The 25,885-nt window shown below is 37.0% G+C and overlaps 1 protein-coding gene across 2 annotated transcripts in view; it reads left to right on the forward strand.

Annotated features, from left to right (window-relative positions):
• Nucleotides 1–21,775, forward strand: part of XRN2 (5'-3' exoribonuclease 2) — a 91,152-nt gene extending 69,377 nt beyond the window's left edge. For both annotated transcript variants that reach the window (XM_006895653.1, XM_006895654.1), the window contains 3 exons: nucleotides 14,274–14,337; nucleotides 18,792–18,930; nucleotides 21,596–21,775. In XM_006895653.1, coding sequence (XP_006895715.1) covers nucleotides 14,274–14,337; nucleotides 18,792–18,930; nucleotides 21,596–21,661 — 269 coding nt within the window. In that variant the 3' untranslated portion in view covers nucleotides 21,662–21,775. The remainder of the gene's footprint in view (nucleotides 1–14,273; nucleotides 14,338–18,791; nucleotides 18,931–21,595) is intronic.
• The last annotated feature ends 4,110 nt before the right edge of the window (nucleotides 21,776–25,885 follow it).

The following is a 25,885-nucleotide window of genomic DNA, read 5'->3' on the forward strand; positions in this document are numbered from 1 at the left end:
ATTTGGGATTTTTATCTTCATTTAATGTTACTTTTTTGTTCCATGCTTGTATTGCTTACTGAGTAAGCCGAAGTCAAACACTTTCTTCATGAAACCTTTACCTCTTTCCCTTCTGGTTGCTTGTTTGTGACCTATGTAGAAAAAGGCTGAATCAAGGAGTATAATAAGCATCAGAGCATGATGGTAACACTCGTTATATGTGGATATATCATAGTATGGGTTCTCTAGAGAAATAAAACCAGTGAAGCTTATGATAGAGAGAGAATGACTTTACATAGTTGTAGAAACCAACAGTTTGATAAGTTCATGGGTCAGATATTAGACTGGCATCTCACAGCTTGCCAACAGTATGGCAGGCCACTGGCTCAAGTCCCAAGAACTGAACGTCAGATGATGAGAGTTGAGTGTAGGATGTAGAATAAGCGCAAAAAAAAAAAAAAAAAGCTAAAAGGCTTTGCTAAAACATCTTTGTATGTATTCAGTGTGGGGCCCATCTCCAAAGGAGGTTACCTTTCAATTCTTTCTAAGTAAGAAAGGTTATAACATGAGGTCATTCCTAACTGCCAAACCTTGGACTCATGATCCAGTCAGGATGACATACACCCTAAGAGAGTATCATAACACAAATATTTTTGGGATAAATTTGAAATGGTTCTGAAAAGCAGAGTTAAATAAATCTATCACAGAGAGCCCTCAGGACTCCTTGTTTTGTTTTTAAACTAAAGTTGTATTATCAAAAAAAGTTTTTAATTAGGAACAACATTGTTCCTTGCTTTACTGTGATAATTAAGCTGCAGACGATGTTTTTAAACTCTGAAGCCTGGACTTTTAAGTTTAGTACAGAAAAGAAATAGGTTCTAAAGGTCTCATTCATTCACTCAGGGCTCCTGTATGTTATATCTTTCTCCCTCCTTCCTCCTCCTCCTCACTCTCTTTATCCTTATAATTGAGAGGCATGCTATACAGCTTAAAATTAATGACTGGATTGTTAGACCCCCTTATGAAAACGTTGGAGTACAGTCTTCTTTATACAGAAGGGAGTACAGAGTTTTGTGAGTCTGTGGAGATCTGCTTGATGCATTAGTTTAGTTTAGCTTCTTTCTCCCAAGATGCAGCTTTTTTCTATCTCAGAAGAAGAATTGGTATACAAAGTGCTAGAGCTAGGTAGGAACTTTGTAGATAAGCCTAGTCAATTCTTTCTTGAGGTGATTGGTTATGACGAATATATAATGCCACCAAGACTATGTAAAACTAATTTTTTTTATATTGATAATTGGTACTTATTCCTCTCTTGTTTCATTGCTTGTTGCCAACTCAAAACAACTGGGTGTAATTTTACAAGACTTGGTTTTTCGGGGTTTTTTTTTTATCTCCCCTAATAAACCATGTAGGTGCGCCTGATTCAGGCCATGGTCTTTGCAATCACTTGTTATGCATCAGAGAGTTGGACAATGACTAGGGAAGATAGAAGGAGAATTGATGCCTTTGAGCTGTGGTGCTAGAGAAAAGTATTGAATGTACCCTCGACTGCCAAGAAAACAAACAGATTTATCCTGGAGAGGGTTAAACCAGGCTACTCCTTGGAGGCAAGGATTCTGGGGCTTCGTCTGACATACTTTGGACATGCAAGGAGAGACAGGTCCTTGGAGAGAGACATCATGCTTGGTAAGGTCGAGGGACAGTGCAGGAGCGGAAGACCCTCTCTGAGGTGGATTGATTCAGTGACTGGGGTAATCGGGATGGGTGTGTCAGAGACCATGCTATTGGCACAGGGTTTAGGGCTGTTGTACATAGGGTCGCTATGAGTCGCAAATGACTTGACGGCACATAACAGCAACAACCATGGGATAGATTGACACAGTGACTGCAGTATAGGGCACTAATGTGTCAGACATGATGAAAATGATACAGAATAGGACAAGGTTCAGGCCAGTTGTTTGTAGGGTCGCTCTGAGTCTTAATGGACTCAACAGCAGATATCTAACAACAGTAAACCAAACCTTGACTTGGTTTATTTTCTTCACTTCTTTTTTTTTTTTTTATGAATTTCTACTTTTGTTTGTTTTAATTATTCCTTTCTGTTTTCTCTGAGGTTTAAATTGCTAATTTTTACATTTTTGTGAGCTAGACTTTGAAGCAGTTTGTATGTTTACCCTTTCAGTACTATAAATTATCTTTTAATCATGACTTAAATCTATATATTTTATGCCATTTTTTTCTATAATTATATTTTATTAATTTTCATAAACATTTACAGAGATTTTGGGTTTCCATTCATTCATTGTTGCACTATTCTCTCTACCCTCCTCCCAGTTTGTTCTTGTCCAAATGCCACAGTGCTTGTCAAAGCCAGTTCTGATTAATCTTCTTTGTCAGTGTGTCCTTTGCCATTCCCTATCACTCCTCCCTGAGAGAGACTTCACTCTGAGTCATAAGGAAAAGGGGATGGCGTATTCTCTTAGCTACTTCCTGCTGAAAAGGGACGCTGTGGGTTTCAGGGTGAAGATCTTCTCTCACTACTCTAAAGGGCCCCTTTGGCAGTAGGAAACACATAGACTATTATGGAGATTGATTTTGGAATTTAGATGCACTCTTATTGATTGTGCTTGGCCGTACATGTTCATATCCTTGAAGATGTATCATGGGGGTGTTGCAACCTAGTAGACACAAATTTGACTAACAAGTTATAAGTACATGAGTCCAAAAATTATGGAAAAGTAAAAGAAAAGATTCTTTCATTGTTTTACAAACCCTCCCCCAGGTCCCCTCCACCATGTAGCCCTCGCTCTAGTCTCCTGTGATGACAGAAATACCTAGTTATATATCTCTTTTAAACAGTTTTCTCCCTCCTCTGTTTCAGTGCAGTATACATTATTGAACCCATCTTACTCAGTCTCTCCCCAACCCCAAGGACAGTCCCATTCTACAACAGTGGCATCATGTAATATTTGTCCTTTTGTGACTGGGATATTTCACTCAGCATAATGTTCTCCAGAGTCAACCATTTTGAATAATATTGCATGAGTTCCTTGTTTTTTAATGCAGCATAGTATTCCATTGTGCGAATATACCACAGCTTCTCTAGCCATTCGTTTGTTGATGGGCACTTAGGTTGTTTCCAACTCCTTGCTATTGTGAACAAAGCTGCAATAAACAAGGGTGTGCATATATGTGCTTGGGTGTCAGCTATGGTCTCTTCAGGGTATATTCCCAGTAGTGGAATTGCTGGGTCAAATGGTATCTCTATTTGCAACTTTTTGAGAAAGCGCCATACTGCTTTCCACAGGGGTTGCACCATTTTACACTCCCACCAACAGTGAATCAGGGTTCCAGTTTCTCCACAACCTCGCCAGCATTTGTTGCTTGCTGTTCTGTTAAATTTTGCTATTTTGACTGGGGTGAAATGAAATCTCATAGTTGTTTTAATTTGCATCTCTCTTAGGGCTAGGGATTTTGAGCATTTCTTCATGTGTTTGTTAGCCATCTGAATGTCGTCTTCGGTGAAGTGCCTGTTCATATCCTGTGCCCATTTTTCTATTGGATTATTTACCTTTATCTTTATGCCATTTTTAATGATCTCTTTTAATTTCCTAGCTTTTGTTGTATCATATTTCCTTCCAGGTAAAAGCATACCAGTTCACACATTTAGCAATAAAAGAATACCTACTAATATGTTTTTCTGATGTACTTGTTATTATTAGATTAAATTTTAAATGTTCATGTTAATTTGATAAGCAAGAAATAATACAGCTTTGTTTTAAATAAAATATTTTTATTTTAATGGCTAAGTTAATTTTTATAATATTCCTGCTAACCAGGTATTCTTTCATAAATTGACTCTTGCTGATATATTAATTTGAGTACTAGTTCTCTTTATTTCTGAGAGCGTTAGAAAACTTTTCGTAAGAAGTAGAGTGATCCAGTGACATCTTATTTCTTAAAACCATAGCTTTGTTGGTTGTGGGACAGACTTGACTGTTATTCTAGTTAGGGAGATGCAGTCAAACTCTTCCTTTTATGTTTGCGTAGAGTATCCTACAGTGTTATACTTCAGGTTGACTGTTGAAATAATCTTTTTGGCTGAGTGCATCACCATTCCTCTTCAGTTCCTAGCATAGTATGATTGTCAGATTCAAAATGACCGATTTAAAAAAAATGACCAATACTAATCCATCTCCATTCACTGATTCCTAGGGTGTGGATCTTTATGCTATTTAATTTTTTTTTTTTACAACTTCCAGTTTTTCTGGATTCATATATTCCATATTCCAGTTGTTAATGAATGTTTGCAGCTGTTTCTCAACACTTTTAATCTTGCCAAATCAGTTAATGGAGTGAAAGCTTTACTCATGCTTCATCATAAAGGCAGATTCTACTTTGAGGAAGCAGCTCTTCCCACTTGGATTTTGAGTACTTTACCCACCCCTGGGGCTCAACTTGCAGTACTAGATCCAAAAACGTTCTTCAAGGATTTGTAGAGGACTTGAAGGCCTATTATTTTAGAATCTGACTTCTTAATCTGTTTTAGTACAGAATTTCCCTTGGAACCTGTCTACCATGGATGACCCTGCTGGTATTTGAAATACTGGCAGTGTAACTTCCAAGCGTCACACTAGTCACCACAGCAAACTGACACATGTGTGATGTCTATTCAATCTGAATGCTGAGCAAATAATTAGATACTGAACTGTAATGAAGAGTGTGACATCAGGGTTAGAAGAGCACTCATCAACAATTAACCTTATGCACATGATATAACCTTACTTGCAGAAAGTGAAGAATATATGAAGCACTTCTTCATACTGAAGAAGATACAGACTATAGCTTTCAATGTGGTTTACACCTCAGCATGAAAACAGAAGTTCTGCTGGACTAATAGATGACATCATGATAGTTAGAAGAAAAGATTAAAGTTGGCAACAATTTCCTTACTTGGATCCATAATCTGCATCCATGGTAGCAGCAGTTAAGATATCAAAAGATGAATTGCATTGGAAAATTATGCTGTCAGGCCTTTCTCCAGAGTAATAAAGAGCAAAGATGTCAGTTTAAAGACTAAAATGTACGTGATCTAAGCCATGATATTTTTAATTATTAATAATAATAATTGAAACGTGGAAAATGCAAAGTATGAATCAAGGTTGGAAGTAGTAAAAAATGAAATGGAACACACAAAAATTAACATTCTAATCATTTAAAATTATGTTATGATGCACATTGTTAAATGTCTTTCTCTAGTAAATAAAACACAAATAAACGTCTTTCTGGTAATTCTTTGCTTTCATCCAGATCCAGCTAACATTAGCAGTGATATCCCTGATGCCATAGTTTCTTCTAAATCTAGTTTGAGTTTTGGACAGTGTATCAGTTTTGGATAATCTTCAGTATTCTGCTTGTGTGTGATATTAATGATGATGATGATGATGTTGTGATTATGTGCCATCAAGTTGTTTGTAACTCATAGATACCCTTTGTACACTAGCTTTGAACCTTGCACTATCCTGACCTAGTCTGTCTCCTACAAGCCTATAATGTTTGATAATATCCACAGTCTATTGAATCACAGACTCTGGATAAGCAAAATGCTTCTAAAGAAGAAAATCAAAGTAGGTGGCTGTATATTTCCTGATCTTAAAACCTAAAATACATCCACATTAATCAAAACAGATTGATACAGGTACAGCAACAGATGTGAAGTCTTTGTAATATCAGTGGAATATAATTGAAAACCCAAAAAGGAATCCATCAACAGCTGGACAGCTGATCGTTTACAAAGAGATGAAATGTTTAGTGGGTAAAAGACAACCTCTTTAACAAATGATGCCTGCAAAACTAGATATATATTTACAGAAAATGGGCACAAAATCTATACCTGTGGTGTTAAGGTTCAAAATGGCCATTGAGTATGACTTTGCCATGTGGATGGGCAGGAATATGTGAAAAAACCTATTCACAAGTAGATTGGCTTGTCTCCATTAAATTGAACAAATCATGCAGCAGAATGAGAGAACCTCACCATTACCAAAGAAGAGGCAAAGGAATGCAGTGTGCCATTTGAGGCCAGAAATTCTCGGGTAAGCCAGACAAGGGCCTACGGGAGCAGCAGCCATAGCAGTTGCAGGAGAGGACTAGAGACCTCATGAGATGGAGCAGACATTGGAACTGTTACCTCATGGAACCAGAACCGGGGAGTCTTTGCACGAGGTTGTTGAAGGATTGAGGGGAAATGGACTTTTCAGAAGTTGCCCTGACTGAGTGATTGTATTCTGTTACTAACCTGAATTATAGGCTTTTTGACTTCTCTAATCATGTTCTGTGTGGTCTATGAGATATTGCAGTGGATTTTGGACCTAGTAAAGATTGGTGAAGGAATGAGTAGAAAGAAATGTGGGAGTTTATGGGACATGTCGGACCTCATGGGAATTTAGCTTTGTGTTGTTGACAGGGATAGTTTCCATTTGTCCCATTTTACAATACCTCACACCATATATTGTTCTTGTGTATAGTTCATATACAAGAGCAAACTCAAGATGGATCAAGGGCCTAGACATAAAACTTACAACTATAAAAATCAACACAATACAAATAGGTGCAAATTTGAGAATCCTAATCTATGACAAAAGGAGCTCTGGTTTCCCAGTTTCGGAAGTTGTGTTGCTAGCCCAAAGGCTGTCATTTCAGATCTGCTAACTGCTGTATGGAGGAAGTGCAGACAGTCTTTTCCATGTGATTTACAGTCTCTTAAATCTCACTCAAGGGTCACTTGTGAGTTGGTTCCTGCTTAATTAAGGTCAGTGTGTTAATAACTAATTAATATAACTAAATATTGGGTATAAGTAGATTATAAAATACAAATAACAAAGTATAATGAAGTAAAGGATAAACTGGATGATTGAGAACTTAAAATGAAATCTCCAATTCCTGTCCCCAGCCAGCTCACCACCTCTCTCACTTCCTCTTCACTTCTCTGTGGTATTGGTACTCCTGGCACAGGGGTCACAACAAATTGTGGTTAACCTTAAGAATGGAGATCCCAGAACACTTGATTGTGCTTATGTGAAACCTATACTTGGACCAGAAGGCAGTTGTCAGAACAGAGAAGGAAATACTGCATGAGTCAAAATCAGGAAAGGTGTACATGAATACCAAGGATACATCCTATCTCCATGCCTTTTCAATCTGTTTGTGGAACAGATCATCCAAGAGGCTGAACTTTCCGAGGAGGAATGTGGCATCAGGATTGGCATAAGACTCATCAACAACCTGCATTAAGGAAGACCTGAGACATTTGTTACAGGAGGTCAAGGACCGCAGCCTTAAATATGGATTGAAGCTCAACATCAAGAAAACAAAGATTCTTACCACTGGACCAATTCGCAGCATCATGATAGACAGTGACAAGATTGAGATTGTTGACAGCTTCAGCTTGCTTGGCTCCACTAGCAACACTCTCAGTAATATCAGCAGCCAGGAAATCAAAAGACGAATTGCACTGGGAATGTCCTCTGTCAGGGATTTCTCCACAATACTAAGGAGCAATGATCTCAGTCTAGAGACTAAGGTGTGCCTGATCCAGGCCATAGTTCTTCACAGTTAACTTGCTATGCATCAGAGCACTGGACAATGAATAAGAATGACAGAAAAAAAAACCAATGTCTTTGAGTTGTGGTGCTGGAGAAGAGTACTGAATATACCATAGACTGCTAAGAGATCAAACTGGTCTCTCCTGGAGAGGGTGAAACAAAGCTGATCCTCAAGGGTTTTAAAGCTCTATCCCACAAACTTTGGGCATCTTGCCAGGGGAGATCAGTTCTTAGAGAAGGGGGTGGAGGGACAGTACAAGAAAGGAAAATCCTGGATGAGATAGATTGAATCAGTGAACTAGGGTAATGCGGATAGATGTATCGGAGACCAAGAAATTTGCACAGAATAGAACAGTTTCAGAGCTATTGTACATAGGGTCACTATCATTTGCAGGTGACTTGATGGCACGTAACACAACAAAAATGAGATTCTTATGTGCATTAAAAGACTAAGCCAGAAGAGAACCTACTGATTGGGGGAAAAATAATTGGTGGTGGTGATATATTTTACAAGGGACTAGTCTCTAAAATTTTTAGAAAACTCCTCTAACATCTCCACAAGGAAAAAAAAAGCCTAATTTAAAAAGCGGGCAGAGGATGTGAAAATGCAGTTCACCAGAGAAATTATTAAGATGGCTATTGAACAAATGAAGAAACACTCGAGCATATGCTATAGTTGTTATGTGCCATCAAGTCACCTGTGACTCATAGCAACCTTAAATTTCAGCAGGCAAGGTTGTATCGTCTGCATAATGCAGGTTGGTGATGAATCTACCTCCAATTCTGATGCCACATTCCTCTTCATAAAGTTCAGCTTCCCTAATAATCTGTTCTGCTTATACATTGAAAAGGTAAGGAGATAGGATGCATCCCTGGTGTACACTTTTGCTGATCCTGAACCATGTGATGTTTCCTTCCTCTGTTCTGACTGCTGCTGCTTGGTCTAAGTGTAGGTTTTACATGAGCACAGTTAACTATCTGGGATCCCTGTTTTTCTTAAGGTTAGCCACAATTTGTTGTGATTTTAGAGAGATGCAAATCAAAACAACAGTGAGATATCATCTCAATATAGTCACAATAGAAAAGTTGAATAGGACAATATCAAAAGCTGATGAGGATATGAAGAAATTTGACCTCTCATGCTGCTGGTGGGAATGTAAAATGATGCAGCCTCTATGGTAGGAAGTCTGGAGCTTCCTTAAAAAGTTGAAAATACCATTTGATCTGACAATCCATCTATGTGTATATCTTAACCAGTAAGAACATTGCCAAGAACCCAGTACACTTACACATTCTTCAATGAAAATTGTAAACGGTGCAACAGCATGAATAAATCTTAGAGGAAATTACGCTGAATGACATAAGTCAGTTACAAAAGGACAATTATGGTATCATGCCACTATCTTAAAATGCTAAGAGAGATTTGCTAAGAAAGATAGCATTGTTCCTGGATGGTTACTAGGGGTTAGAAGGGAGGGAGAAGAGAATGAAAATTAATATAGATAAGTTGGATGAATGGAAATGCAGTATACATTAAAGGTTGATCAGACATTGTAATTCATTAATTTGATTAATTGTAATTATTATAAACTCACTAAATATGTTGTAAATTAATTGCTTTAAGTTGTAGACAGCATCTAACAACAGTATTATAAAACAAAATGTAGATGCTTGAAAGAGAAACCAATATGTTTTATATCTTTAAAATCACAACAAAAATGTCTAAATCAGCTAACAAAAATTTTCATTTATTCACTTTTTAAAAAACATTTAAAAATTATTTTATTCCCATTAAAAGAAGGGTTGAATAGTACTTTTCCATTCCTGAAGATATTACAGTGTCTATGTAAATAGTAAATGTTCTCAACATGCTTTAAATCAGCAATGTGTCCAAATAATGTTCTCATGCTGAGAGTGGTTATTTATTGGGTATGTAGAAAGACCAAGTGGCCATTTTTAGTTAAGACTTTCATACACAAGTATTCTTTTATTCAGATAATTTACCTACTTGGTATATATGCAGAATTCTTGTATTCAGAAAATTCAGCTATTTTTAACAATACCAAGTACATTGAGACATTTTTTTTATACCTATGGTTCAAATTAAGACTGGTAACCACAATTCACCAGCCTTAAGAATGTAAAGTATTGACATCCATAAGATGGATTGATTCAGTGATTGAGATAATGAGGTTAGATGTGTTGGAGGCAATAAAGTTGGCACAGGATAAAGCAGGTTTCAGGGCTGTTGTACGTAAGGTTGCTGTGAGTTGCAAGCAACTCAACAGCACATAACAATATTCAGGTTGTCACCTTTAAGTATAAATGTCTAGTTTAATACTAGTGTCTAGGTTAACCGAAACAGGCTAACCAGAGAGAGCTATCTTTGATGACTTTCATAGTTACTGTGGAAAAAAAGAAAGATGTGCAGTGACTCTAAGACCAAAGTAAGGTTGTATAGCTTTGATGCCACATTTATTCACTTTTGAGGTTATTTATGTGGGGGAATATTTGATCTATAGGTGAGAAATAGCAAAAGGGATGGGGAGAAGCACCTGTTTTACGAAAAGTGATGGATTAGGTTTGTTGCTTTTTAACTAGACACTCCAAGATATTTGTATAGATTGACTGTTGAGCTGAGTTCTTCCTCTCCAAAGTACATCTGTTTATACTTTATGACTTTTCTCCTGAAATTATTCTTAGAAATACAGGTATTGTACTGTATAACTTATTTGAATAAAATGTGCTAGTAACTAATGATAGATTTCCTTCCATTTGCTACTTTTTCTAGAACAAAATGCACAAACTTTTCCCCTGCCCTTATTTTACATATGTATTTCAAAAAATATTTTTTTAAATCTGGGTGTATCTTTTAGAAAATTCATTTGGTGTTAAATTCACTAGAGATCCTTACATGTAAGGTTGGTGAAATTTCATCTCACTTTCTTTGAGCATATTTTAAGGGGGAACTAGTCCTTAGATAAAGACACACACATCATGCTGGGAAAGGTCATCTAAAAAGAGGTGGGCCCTCAATGAGATGAATTTGGCTTCAGCAGGACATGGGATCATGAGTATGGCACAGTATAGGGCAAAGTTCAGATTTGTTGTTCATAGGATACCTGAGTCATTGTCCATTTCACATCACCTACCAATAAGAAGAGCCCATTATGGATACATTTATAAGTATCTTGAAGAATGTGTAATCCATGTTTCTATCATAGATAAAGAAACACCATCAAACTAGAATCACAGACTTAATATGGGTCTCTGGGTTGAACACAGCTATATTGGGTCATGCGAAGTATGGATGGTGAATCTGAATGAAATATGCGGTATTTTTAATTTTGTTTTATTAGCCAATTCTGTAAATGTGAAGACACTAAAAGAAAAGAACTTCTGGGAATATTTGTGTGTGTGTATGTGAGAAGAATTGATGCCTTTGAGTTGTGGGTTGGAGAATAGTACTGACTCTCCCATAGACTGCCAAAAGAATAAGCAGATATGTCTTGGAGAAAGTGCAGCCAGCTAGAGTGCTCCTTAGAGGCAAGAAAGACAAAGTTTTGTCCCACATATTTTGAGTATATTATTATTAGGTGCCATTTAAAGTTAGTAAAACATATAGCGACCCTGTGAACAGATCTGAACCCTGTTCTGTCCGGTGCCATCCTTACAATCTCTGACACACTTGATCCTATTGATGTAGGCATTGTGTCAGTCCACCTGGTTGAGGATCTTTCTCTCCTTTGCCATTCCTTTCATCTTTCTAAACCTCTCCTAGCAACCTGCCTTTTCAATCTGTATGTAGGACAGATAACTTGGGAAGCAGGACTTCATGAGGATGAATGTTGCATCAAGATTGGAGAATGACTCATCACAGCCTATGATATGCAGATGATAAAACCTTGCTTGCTAAAACTGAAGAAGACCTTAAGTGTTTGCTGCAGAAGGTCAAGGACTCTAGCTTCGATATGAATTGAAGCTCAACATCAAGAAAACAAAGATTCTTAATACTGGGCCAATTGGCAGTACCGTGATAGATGGAGAAGAGATTGAGGTTGTTAGTATTTGCCAACAAAACAAGTAAGTCTCTTTTGGAGAAAGTGAAACCAAATCTCTCCTTGGAGGCTAGGATTTTGAAGCTTCGTCTCATGTACTTAGGGCACGTGGTGATGAGAGGTCGGTCTTTGGAGAAGTACATCATGCTTCAAAGAGTGGAGAGACAGCATAGGAGAGGAAAACCAAGGATGAGATGAATTGATAACAGTAACTGGGGCAATGCGGGTTGGTGTGTTGGAACTAGTGAGATTGGCTCAGGACAGGGAAGGGCTCAGAGCTGCTGTACATAGGGTCGTTGTAGGTTGCAGGCAACTCAACAGCACATCACAACAACATATGAATTCTTTTTTATTTAAGCCTCTTGTTGAAAGTCAACAAGATTTCATGGAGGGCCTTTGTATTTAAAAGTTGGTGGTACAGCACTGGACTGTCAATTTGCTGTATGTACTGAGGTAACCTGAGGTTGTGATACTGAACATTGTGCCATTGGGGTGTCAAATGCCATAATGCCCATGGTGAACAGTGTTTGGTGGAGCTCCCAGTTTAAGACAGGTTTTGAACCACTTCCTAAACAGCATGCCTCTGGAAACTATGAACTTTGAGAAACAATGGTAGTTACAGAAAAACTTAAGGTTTTTTGTTCATAGGTCATGTGCTCAACTTGACGGCAGTCAGCATCAGCGGCATGCCCAACATATGCAAGATGAAGCTTCAACATTCTTGCTTTCAAGGAGCAATCTGGCTTCACCCTCTCCAAGGCATTATCTGTTCTCTTAAGCAGTCCATGGGATATTCAGTAGCTGGGGCTATTCCTCATAGGGAAGTGCTGATGGCTTAGTGGTAAGGAATTGCACCACCAACACAAAGGTATACAGTTGGAATCCACTAGCTCTGCCATAGGGAAATCACTTCCCATATGATTTACTACTGCTGAAAACTCTTTGGAGGATCAGTTATGAGTTGGTTCTGACTTGAGAGTTCGTAATACATACACATCTGTTGTTGTTGTTGTTATGTGCCGTCGACTCATAGCAACCCTATGTACAACAGCCCTAAAACTCTGATCTGTCCTGTGCCAATCACACTGTCTCTGATACACCCATCCTGATTACCCCAGTCACTGAATCAATCCACCTACCTCATAGAGGGCCTTCCCCTCCTGCGCTGTCCCTCCACCCTCCCAAGCATGATGTCCTTCTCCGAGGACCAGTCCCTCCTTATAACATGTCCAGATTATGTTAGACGGAGCCTCAGAATTCTTGCCTCCAAGGAGCCTCCCGGTTTAACCCTCTCCCGGATGAACCTGTTTGTTTTCCTGGCAGTCCATGGTACCGTCAATACTCTTCTCCAGCACCACAGCTCAAAGGCATCAATTCTCCTTCTAGCCTCCCTAGTCCATTGTCCAACTCTCTGATGCGTAACAATTGGGTATATATGAAATACACGTATGTAAGCGCACAATCTGTATAATAATAAGAAGAGGGAGTAATGTCCCAGATGTTGATTTTGCTTTCTGTATATTAATTTCTTACAATTTTTCTGAAAATCCACGTAAGTGTAGTATTAAATTTTTTCATTAAGTGATGAAATATTTGCTGTTCTTGTAAACATTTCTGGTTTTGTTTCTTCTCATTTGGTGATATCATTATATCAGTGACATATCATATTAGTTAAAATCTAAACTGGGGAGTTCACAGCCCATCCTTTTCTGTGGATGTATGACAGCTTCTTGAGTTTCCATTAAGGTTTTGAGTGTGAGTGTACCATTTCTGATGATCCACAAGTGAAACCTCTTCTGCATTATTATTGGGTTTGACTTCTACTAGTTTGATCTTTTTAAGATGGAGACCAGATTAATTCAAATTTTCTAGAGCTATCACCATTCTTTACGTTCAGGAGTGGATTCTGTGTGAAAATAACAGTTGATAAAGAGCTTTCCTATTTCATGCACAGGTGACTGTGTGTCTGGAAGCAGGGTAGTGCTGAGGCCACTGGCTTGTGCTGCCAATTACACATGTCCTTCGTCCTGTACACTGGTCAGTTTGTTTAGAACTGTGACCAGTTAATTATTTGTTGTACTTAGCAGTCTTGCTAGGTTAGCTTTGACTGTAGAACAAGAGGAAAAGTGGGTGGTCCTTCATTAGCATTTTCACTTGTCTGGCCTGTGCAGAAGGGTTGTGTGTTCTCTTTGGCGAGTTACCAAGCTAGGTGAGCCAGTACTCATCCAGATTACATGACTAGAAGGAATATTTTGGAGTTAAGGTTGTTATTCATTTACTTTATATTTATGGAAAGAATGAAATTCTTTTGCACAACATTTAAAATAAAAATGTAGCATATATATGTGCATAGATAGATATCTAGAAATATATGAAATAAATATGTACACACATACATAGATTTGTGACTATAATGGTTATAATTACCAAAATAATGTTTTGTTACTAAAAGAAAAATAATAACAGTAAAAAAAGTTGCTGGCACTCTTAGTTTCTTTCTCCTCCCCCTGACTCACTCTCCTTCACCCTCCTAAGAACTTTTCCTGATAAAATATGAAAAAAGTTAAATAGTGATTTGATTATTTTAAAAAAAGAAAATCTTTTGTTTTAACCTCAGGTGTTTCTTTCCCAGATATGCGGCCTCAGGATTCCTGGAGAGGTCCTCCTCCCCTTTTCCAGCAGCCAAGATTTGAAAGGTAACTAAAGAAAATATAGTTTTATAGCATTTTCCTACATTTTGAAGTTAGAAATATTTTAGGAACTAAAATTTCCATGATTGAAATTCACATACCCCCTAAGAAAACCTCCCAAATAAATATTAGAAGGAAACCATTTCTGTTGCACCTGTCGTAAAGAAAATAGAAAATTTAACATTTTGAATTTAAAAATTCATATTTATGTACTTCTCTGCTTTTCTTGATTGTTACCTTTTATTTTATTTGAACTTTTGAGCTGCACTGAAAATTTAACAAGAGAGCTTAAAATTCTATTAGATTTTGGACAGGCTAAACAAATTTCTTTTTAGAAGAACCGTGAGGTTTAATGAGGCATAACTAATGGTGGTCCACTTTTATCATTTATGTGCTGGCAATAGAGCATTAGCACAGACCAGCCATTGATTCTTGCTACAAACCTCTTGAAGTCCTAATCAGCTTCTTTGGTACAACTTTTTCAGGGCTGACAAGCCTATTGTAGGGCAGTGTCACTGTAGGTCAGTAGTTATTAGGTGCCACCGAAAACAGTTTCTTTAACTACTTAAGACTGAACTGAATTAAATGCAGAAGGGACTCAGAAGAGGATTACGGGATCTGCAGCCTAATAAGTACCATGGAATAGAAAGAATGTGACATGGTTTAATAATAAGGGATGTTTTTACGTGTGTTCTGTTATTGATAAATTGTATGCTCGTAAGTCAGATGGACTCTACATGACAAGATATGTTATGAATAATTACATTAGCGTCTGTAGGATAATTTTTAAAGGGGAGCTTTAATGTATATCATTTCATGCTGTTACTGCCAGCATTGATAAATGCTAAAAGGAATTGAGCTCCTTTGTAGTAGGACTTCCTTTTTTTGTTTTCTCATTTCTAATCCTTTGTTTCTCTCTCCCCTCCTTTAGCAGTCTGTGATCTGATAACATCTGAAATTAATAAAGTGTTTTTTAAATGACATGTAAATGCTAATCCCCTTTTAAGAAAATGCTGAGATTCTTTAGAGATTTCAAAACTTTGTTTCATTATTAAAGAGGATGAGAGGAACCATTGTTCCTCAGTTTTTAGTATCAACTACATGGTACAAGCTTCATAGCCAGTAGTGCATGTATTTTTGTTTTGTTTTCAATATAAATAAATACAAAGACTATGCTGTGTCAGTCCTTTTTAGAATATCCTCATTTTGAAATAAGTCAGTAAAGGCTAAATTTTTTTCCTAAAGGATACACTGTCAGGTTCAAACTAGTGTCATTTTCAATAACTTTTTTAAGACTTGATTTTCCATATTATTTCTCACTGCTCTTTTATGCTAGTTTAACAGCAGACCTTTATTCTATTTTTGAAGTGTCATCACTGTCCTAATACTTAGCTAATAAATATGACTTCATTTATTCCTCCCACCAGTCCTTAGAAGTAAAAGCTGTGATGTTTACATCTTTACAGATGAGAAAACTGAGATACACAAGTAGTTTAATTTTACTTAAGGCCACTCTTCTGTACCACACTTTACTAAGAAATTTTTCATTCAAACAAAGCTCACCAGATTCCGTACTCTGCCCATAATATAGCTATTCCTTACTTACTGATTGTATTATTATCTGTAATTTCTAGTTTACACCAAGGAGAGAGAGAGAGGAAAAAAAATCTGTGCATCATAGACATGCACCTGGTAGTAAAGAACACCAAATTGTAAAGGGAGTGGAACACAGGCGTCATAGTGTAGGCAGTGAGTCCACTTCCCTGGGCCATGGTTCGCTGTGATGTGACAGTTCTATAGTGATGGAGCCAGACTCCATTTGGTGATTTGGTGTGCTCATCCCAAGTAGCTCTGTCTAATAGTACTGATTTTTGCATAACATCTTGATCTTTAGAACGTAACTATGCTAGTAGGTGAGGTACTGAGTATATTACAGTTAAAAAGGAAGGAAATGATCTGTTTTCTACTTTTGAGGGGCCATTTTTCTTCAGTCCAAGCATCTGTTTTCTTTTGCTTGTCTCAGAACACATAAAAGATATCCTGGGATAATCAACATTTTCCCTTCCCTTGCACTGAGTTTCATTATTTATTTTATTCTGCTGAAGCTCAGTGGAGGGATTACTGAGTACTGACTGACTTTGTGAACTCTGCTGTTTGAGGACAAGTTTTATGGATGTTTTAATTTATGGCTGTTTCTGGATTAGTTTGAGTCAGGTTACTGAAAGTCATACCTTTTAAGTAAAAGTATAGTTTATTAAAATTGTCTCTTACAGATCTCAAATCATGATCATTTTAAGGATCTGTATTCTATAAGGAACGGAAATACTTAATTTAGCCATCCTAAATTTCTTTGTTCACCTATTAACAAATAAGCAAATATATTAGATCAGTCATGTGGTATTACTTTTCTGTCCAAATGTTCAGATTTTCTGAGATGTATCAGTTAGGAGTAGACTTCTGTCTTACCTTACTAGTTTTCCTTTCTCATTCTGAATGCTTATTAGAGAGCTATACCATTTTTCTAGAATGATTTCCTACTTTTGCCATACTTATAATCCATGTATTCATTTGATGTAAAAATAACAGCAGACACATCACCCTGGCACTCGTACAAAGAATATCCAGTATGACACTTAACAGTGGTGTCCAGCATTTTGAGTTCTGTTATATTCTTGTCAGAGTAAAATGTATTTCTCTAAGCAAATTTGGCTTATAAATGAATAAAATTAGTAGAGAAATAAGCTCTTGGAAAAGTGATGCCTTTTTGCTCAATTCTAATAATTTAATATATCATTAAAAAGTATGTTTATCAAAAGGATTGAATAACCATTTTTTAAAAAAAAAAAAAAGAACTGTGTATTTTTTAACTTGTGGCTTTGTTCTTTACCTGTTTTCCAGTTGTATTTATTCATGCTGTAAATTTGAGTGCATTTTCTCATTGTCACAGTTCATGCAAGTGAGTTAACATTGTTGGGGTCACTCTAGCACCCCTGGCTCAGCTCTTAGGAGCTCCTTTGTCCCAGAAGAAAACTGGAGAGATTAGAAAGGACCACTGCTCTCCAGCATGAGCATGTTCTTCTGAAATAGATTTGTATTGAAAATGAATCGGAATAGTGATTAAATACAGTTGGGGTTTTTTTCCCTGAGATGCAGACACCTTGAATTTTATTTTTCAAAACTATATTTAGAACTCTGATTTTGGTCACCAACTGAAGAGAGCAATGGACTTTGTAGAGTACTTCAGAGCTTGGTTCTTATCTTCACTCCCTCACACAAAAATAATTACCTAGGGGCTTAAATAAAAGCAAACTGTAAATGAAGGAGAGAGGATGAAGAAAGAGAAGATGGACTCACGGTTGAATGACTGTAAAATGAATATACAGGTGTCTAACTTCAAATTTTCTCCCAAGACTTAGAAAGTGGGTTAAATATGTTGGTCTGATGATAGCTAATACCAGCTAGTCTGTACTTTAACATACTTAGAATTTTATCCAAAGCTTCTAACGTTCAAAAAAATATTAGGTGATTTCGCTTTTGTTTTTTCTTTATGATTACAGTTTTATAATACAGATATCAAGGAAAACCCCTCAAGGATAAAATTTTACCTTCAATTATTGCCTTTAGGAGGCATCTCTTTGTTACATTGTTTATGTGACAGTTTTTAATTAAGTTATGATTTAATACATCATAACCTGTTGCTTTGTATCTACCCTGAAAATAGGCACTTGAAGACAATTAAAACATTTCTTTTGACTAATAATCTGGGACAGCAAACTGGGCTATAATAGCTGTTGAATGTGTGTTCCCATGTAAACTGTACACCAAATGCCCGTCAGCCCATGCCAATTAGTGCTCATGTTGCTAGGTCACCATGGTCAATTGAAAGCTGCATCAATAGAACTTGAAAAGGTTTGCTCCCGATCAGACCTTCTGACATATTGAACAGAATAATGGATGGGAAAAACAGCCAAGTCCTCTACCCTGGATTCAAAATACTCAGTAGTAAGAATTCATTTGCAGCCTGCAATTAACTAGAAAGAATGGACTTCAAGAAGGAGTCTGGACATTTTTTAAAATAAAGCCTCATTCTCCTGTGTTGTACATGTTTGTTCTTTGAAAAGCATTTTAAACGTAGCCAACTTCATGATCTTGAGGCCAAATCTTTTTAAGTGACTAAAAAGCAAATTTCACAACTGAAAATGAACAAAATATTTTTAGAAAGTCAAGCTTTCTAAATCAGCTGAGTTTAAACACTCTTTTTTAGTAAATGCTGGTACTTCAAAGCATATTCTACTAGATGGATATAAAAGACATGAAGGCAATTTGGATACTGTATATCCTATGCAGCGAGTCTGGGCAGATTGAATGAGCCTAAAATTTAGAGTACTGTCAGCCTGTTCCAGGTTTTTTATGCTCATGACATGCGTGACTTCTAATGCACATATGATATTTTTCCACAGAGGTGTTGGTGCTGAGCCTCTGCTGCCATGGAACCGTATGCTCCAAAACCAAAATGCAGCCTTCCAGCAAAACCAATACCAGCTATTAGCCGGGCCTGGCGGTTATCCACCCAGGCGTGATGATCGTGGAGGGCGACAGGTAATGAAGTGGGCTATGGAATGAAGAACTTATTGTTCACTTTGTGGTTATACCTTTTGGAACTCCATATTCTATGATAAGCATACCTACCTAAAAAATTGATGGTTTGGCTCAATGTGAATATTAGTAAAATTGGTATAGGGTGAGAAATAGTTGGGAATAGTTGAAAATATTTAGGTTATACCTTGATGCTGAAAAGTTTTTCCATCCAGAAAGCCTCTTAATTTTAGCAATCAGTGACACTTAGTAGAGATGTATAATCCCTCACCAAAACACATTGTTTCCTTTGAGGATATTGTTCTTTGTTTTAATAGAAACTTGGTTCTTTCAAAATAGTTAATTTTGAAAAGAGAAAGAATTCAACTTTTCATGTATTGTCTTTGTTCATCTTGGAAGTGTCCTGACTTGATTCATCATCCAGTATCTTTTTTCATGGAAAAAAGGAATAGTCCCATCCCAATAATTTTGCGTATATTTTTACACTTAAATAAATAATGCCATCATTGAATGTAATTTCCTACACAAATTTATAGATAAAAGCTTAGTGCATTCATTTCCTTCTCTTCATAGCTTCCAGTTTTAGCATAATTTAAAACTGACCTCTCTTTAACTTCATTTTCCCCAGAATTTGACACCCTGGCCAATATATATGTGCTCTTTAATTGAATCCCTGCCAGAGAACAGGATTAGAATGCTGCTGTTCAAAGTATGTGGTGGTCATGGATGCCTGCAGCAATGTGAAGTGGTTTTAAAATGCTTACGTATTTGGTGGTGGTGTGTAGCAAAAAAGGTCCTTTCTCCTCTACCACCCTCTTCTTTTTCTTTTTCCTTGGGGCATTTAATGTTCAACTCTATAGCTGCATGATCCTCTTCCAGCCTCCTTATGATAGTTAAGGAAAGTTCTTTTTATTCTTGTACAAGTCTATCTATGTTACCTTAATCATAAATAGTTAATACCTTTGAAGAGAATTTTGTTACAGTGTATTAGAATTTTGGTTTGAATGCTATCAACCCCAGACCTCTAAAAATTTTACCAGTACTGAGACTGTTTATAGCCAAGCTGAAAGTAGGCAATTTATTAATGAATAATTTTAAACAAGGCTTATTTATAGCTGGGAGAAACTTTGGAGGATGTTTAAGCCAGTCACCTCATTTTCCAAATTAGGAACTGAAACCCTCAGACTTCATACACTGTAGGAGCTGTGTGAACTATGAACCTACCCTGGACTGCTGACTGTAGATCGTGGGTTTTCACGGCTTCCATCAGAAGACTGATTCTTTCCTTAAAAGGAATTCATTACTGTTACAGGAAGGAAAAGTCTTACTTAATAGATGATAAGAACAAATTAGTACGATGTCATTCTTTTAGAACCTTTTATAAATTACATTTCTTTTTCTCAGTATTTTCCATTATGATACTTTAATCATGTTTTGTTTTTTTTTAAAGCACTAGGCAGGAGTGGTATTCACTTCCTAAACACCATGCCTTCTGAATTTTGAGAAATGATAGTTATAGAAAGGCTTCAAGCCTTTTATCCGTAGGGTCGCTATGAGTCATGCTCGACCCGATGGCAATCAACAACACATTAGTAATGCAATTTATTAGTGAAGGAGTGAGGTCTCGTAGCTTAATGGTGAGTAGTTTTGCTGTCAACCCAAATATACTCTGTTCAGATCTACCAGCTGCTCTTCAGGAGAAAGATTAGCAGTTTCCTCTGTGTAGTTTACTGCTTCTGAAAACCCACTGGAGGATGAAGTTTAAGTAACTAACAGGACCTTAGCTTTACAGTGTGCCTTAAGAATCTGTACATATTCATATTATCATTTAAACTGCTTTAATGTTCTGAGTGGCAAAATGAGGGAATTTATTTCAGAATTCCAAATACCTAGAAAGGGAGTTTGTGGTGAAAGGAACGTCATGTATCTTTTGCTTATTTGTGGCTATATGGATATGTTATAAATAATTACATAATAATCTAATGTGTTAATTAATGCTTTACCATTTTATTAGGGAGCTCTGGTGACTTAATGGCAAGAAGCTGTGCTACAATCCCAAAGGCACACATTTTGAGGCCACCAGCTGCTCCATAGGAGGGACAGACTCCTCCCATGCAATTATTTGCCTCTGAAAACCCACTGGAGGGTCAGCTATGAGTCAGTTCTGACTGGCTCCTACACAGTGACAACTATTCTATTGCTAAATTAAAAATGCTTAGTTAATTTCTCATCAGGTAGCCTGATTCTGCAAGCTTTTGCCTTTAGCAAAGTGACTTCCTTAGCATATAGTATAACTGAGTATGATGTACCTGATTTATTGTTGCAGGTTAAGAAAATTGAGAACTACTGTTCTGTACAAATCTATATAGTTAAGTTTATACATACACTTAGCTATATTTTGTTTGTGTCCATTTTAAGAAATTTTCAAATGGTAGTTAAAGCTTGTTTTGTTTGATTAGTTTATTGTTAATAGAATATGTGCTAAAGTCCAACTTTGCAGTAAGATTGTACTGAACTCAGGATCAAAAACACATACTTGAGACCTTCTACATGCTATTGCTTTAAGACATTCTCATGTGCTTTATGGTGTGTTTTATAATAAAAAATTATTAATTTCTTTGCAAGGCTATTAATCTCAAAAGTAAACTCTTCTTTTGTTGCTTTTCAGGGATATCCCAGAGAAGGAAGGAAGTATCCTTTGCCACCACCCTCAGGAAGATACAATTGGAATTAGACTTTTGTAAAGCTTTCCCAAATCCTTTCGTCATTCTACAGTTATGTGTTCTTTGTGGAAGGGAGATTTCTTTTTCAAGTAGTAGTTTTTAATAAAACTATAGTACTATGTGTATTTTCTTCTAACAGTTTATTCCTACTAATCTGACCTGTTTTTGTCACTTTCCAAAGATGTTCATTGTATAATATTGTATCTGAATTTGTTATTGCTTATAAAACAAATTTGATGAAATAGGACAACTGGTTTTTTTCACTTTGGTTAAAAATTTTTACTAGCTGTGTGGATTTCACAGCAGTATTCTACGTCATTTTAAGATCCATGTTTTTTGGGGGTTTTTTTGTGTGTTTTTTGGTTTGTTTGGTTTTTTTTTTTGTGTGTGTGTGTACCGTCAAATCTGATCTGACTGGTACAGGAGGAGATTGCCCCTCCTTCGATAGCAGAGCATCTGGTGCATTTGAACTGTGCGCCTCTGGGATTGCAGTGCATCTTCTTGCCACTAGGCCACCAGAGCTCCCTATCCATGCCGATTTTTAATGCATAAGAGATTGATATTAGTACTGGTGCTGGAGCCTTCAGCTGAGTAGGGGAGATATATATATATATTTAACATATAACATATATATGTTTAAGGCATATTTGTTTAGTATTTCTTTTTTCTCCAGGCAGACAGGTAGTGTTGTAATAATAAGATTTATAAAGGGCAGCACATATCATACAAAAGCATAAACATCCAGTCATCATGTTTTTGAACTGGGAAGGATCTCTGTATTCTTGTGAAGCATTTCATTAATGTTCTGCTCTTTTCTGGATTTAGTTGGTTGTGTTGTTTTTTTTTTTTTTTAAAGAACACCTTTTAAAACTTGATCTGTTGTGTTTTTTAGTAGCATTTCAACTTGACATTCTTAAGCAGGTATGATATTTTAGGTTCTCTTTTATAGAAAACAGTTATCTCTACAATTAAATATCAGAAACAAATCAATGGAGATATTTTAAAAGTTTTCAACAATGCAGTTGAACAAAAGCTTTTTATATTAATGATTTGGGTAATTCTAATATCTTTGTGAAAATGTGTAATGATTCTAAAAATTTCATGTATGCCTGTACTCCATTTTAAGGACTTGGTTTAAATCTTTCAGAAAAATACTGAAAATTAATATAATTCAAAACAAAATTGTCTAAGCTCCTCAGCTCCCCCTTCCCCAATTTCAGTTTGTGACCTTTTTGTTTTCCTTTGTACTCAGTGCTCTCATATTCATATGCATTCTTATTTGATAGTACGGCAAGCTTAGGTACACAATACAGTGGACATTGCTGCTTTCTCCCTCATCCTAACCTAAGATTTTAAGAAGGTTTTTCTTTTACCTTCTAGCTTAGGACATTGTGGCTTTTAATATTCAACTACAATACAATTATTAAGCTTGACAGAAAAGTCCCCACCTTAACTCTAAATGCAAAACTACTGAGGTCATTGTAAGTGATACATTACGCTATAGTAAGATAATGTTTTTTTGCTGTTAAATTCTCTGAGGCTGATCTTCCAAATACTAAAAATGCATCTTTCTCTCTACCCACTGCCAGGCAAGAGCATAGCGACCTCCATTCTGTTTCTGAGGCTGTCAATCTTTAAGAAGACTGCCCATCTTTCTTCCCTGGAACACCTAGTGGATTTTAACTGTTGGTGGTTTCTGTTATTTCAACATGTAATGAATGTGCCTTTAAAATGCATAACATGTTAAAGTACAAAGCTGACTCTGAGCTAGTAGGTACCCTAAACTTACCTACTGTCTCTTTTTTTCTTTTAGAAGACTAAGCATTTTTTTATACCTGAAAGATAAGCTATAGGAGATTGAACCGTGATCCAGCCTACCTTCCTACACTTTTTTCTCCTCCCTCATGCCTTTAAGTTTGACTTGATTTAATTTTGTCTTAAAATCTTAAGAGCATCTTTAGTACATTTTGGCTTGGACTTTTCAGTCTTTGCTAGATAGCCAAACTTCTGGGTCCAGCTCTTACTCCTACACTTTTGCTACACCTTTAACTTTTCAGTGTCCTGCCTTTTCAGCTTCTCCCGGGTTTTAAAATATATTCTCTATATATCCTGATGCAAAAATAAAACCAAAGGGCACATTTTAATTGCCCTCCATCCTATTGCATTTAAATAGAGAAGAGTTCCCCCCTCCCCAGTCTCTTTATTTTTTTTTTAAATCTCAGCCTGTAAAAAAAGCTTAACATTGTGGTCCTAGTGGGTCTTGGTGACCAATTGTCTATCTTTTCAAGAGCAAAGGGCATAAAGTGTGTTAAAGTATGAAAGCCAGCCCCAAACAGGTGTCCCCTTTGGTTACAAAGCAAACTTGGAGACCAAGGAACTGCAGGAGTTGGCGGCCTGGCCTTGGCCTTCACTCTTCACTGAGGCATTGGAGTGGAGGCCCAAAGACCCTGGTAAGATAGGGCAGCATGGACGGAATTGACCTCTCCCTAGTTAGGGTGCTGGGTCCAGGAACTCTTCCACCTTGGCTCACCACTGCATTGCACTGAGGGCACCCAGGCCAGCAAGCCCACCCTGTAACCTCATTCTTTCTAGGCAGCACTGCAGCTTCTCTGTAACCCTGTGCTTTGCCTAGTTCCCTGTATAAATGCAAACATTGACCGCAAAAGAGAATTCCTCCGAGGCTGCCATTCTAAATCTTGAAGTAGGAATGGACTGAATTAAGCCATTTCTAAATTCTAAGGATTTAGAGTTGGAACCAACCCATAGCTGACCCTTTGGTGGGTTTTCAGAGGCAGTTAATTGCATGGGAGATTGCCCATCCTTCTCCCGCTAAGAATTTAGCTTAGAAACACAAAATCTAGACATTCTCTAGTCTATTCTGATTGCTCAGCCCACTGAAAGGATAAAGATTCCACTGCTCTACCAAGATTCTACTGCTTGGATTTTTAACCAGGAAAAAGCTCAGCACACTAAGGACAAACTCTTGAAAGTAGCCTGACTTTATTTCCACCATCTGGTTAAGCTGAATGAATGAATGAATGTGCAGCGTGTTTGCAGATACCATACCTAAGGAGCAAGAGCATATTTTAAATGGAAATAGAGCTGCTTCACTGTTGAAAAAATATTTTACAAGACTCAATTCAGGACAATAGAAGTTGCCTACACAATCTCTTGAGATTAATTAATGAGATAAAGGGAAAGAAAAGAACTTCAATTAATTGTGGTCAAAGCAAAACTAAAAGTCTCTCCCAGAAACTTCCATTATCTCCATACTTAAAAATAATAAAAGGAACACAAAAAGTTCCCTCAATACTTGGCAAATCCTGGCCAGCTAGGATTTTCCCTCAGGGCAGCTTTGAATCTTTCCCAGATATTCACCAGTTCTCTAGGAGACTTCTCATTTATTTTTATAAAATGTATCTTAGTTCTCTGACCCATGGGCATTTGGGGTGCAAAGATGTGTCTGAAGAATGATGCAATTAAATGCTTTTCATCCACGCATATCTGGGGAAATACTTTGACATTTGTGTTACATCTACATAATTATGTTCTTTCATGCATAAATTGTCTTATATAAAATATCAAACTTATGAGTCTTTTCTATATATAATTTACTAATTCTGAATGTCTCAAAATCCTCAACATCCAGTGCAGTTAATCGGGAGCCCTGGTTAAGTGCTCCAGTGCTAAGGGAAAAGGTTAGAACTTGGAACTCACCAGTAAGTGCTTGGAGGTGAAAGGGAGAGAAGGAGGATGAGGCACTGATGAAAATCACAGTAACAGGCAGTTCTGTAAGCACAGGTGGGGAGGGACCCACAAAAATCAGACCTTCTGAGGTTTCCCTCCTAGTGACCTCCAGCTTTATATAGGGAGAGAAAAATCTTCGAGTGAATCACTGGTTCCAGTGGGTTGCCTGCAGTCTAACCCATACTTCTAGAACTGCTGAAGTGCACTGTATGGGACATCCTCTAAATTAGTGAACTGGATTGAGTTCCTATTTTGCCCTAAATCTGAAGTAGAGAGTAGCTCTCTACATGGAGTTTGAGTACATCTGTCTTGAAAGGTTTTATTTCTTAGTAAAACATTAAGTAGAAAACAACTGCGTTCCTTTCCCCTTCAACATGCAAAACGCCCTTGTGTCCTTTTGAATTACACAAAGGATACTCATTTACATCCCACCCAAATTAACCTGCAATGTTTTCCATTCTCTGCAACCTTGATTCTGGGTTTTGGTT

This window comes from Elephantulus edwardii, unplaced genomic scaffold (assembly GCF_000299155.1).
Source record: "Elephantulus edwardii isolate Elephantulus edwardi_28Jun2011 unplaced genomic scaffold, EleEdw1.0 scaffold00172, whole genome shotgun sequence".
NCBI classification, from domain to species: Eukaryota; Metazoa; Chordata; class Mammalia; order Macroscelidea; family Macroscelididae; genus Elephantulus; species Elephantulus edwardii.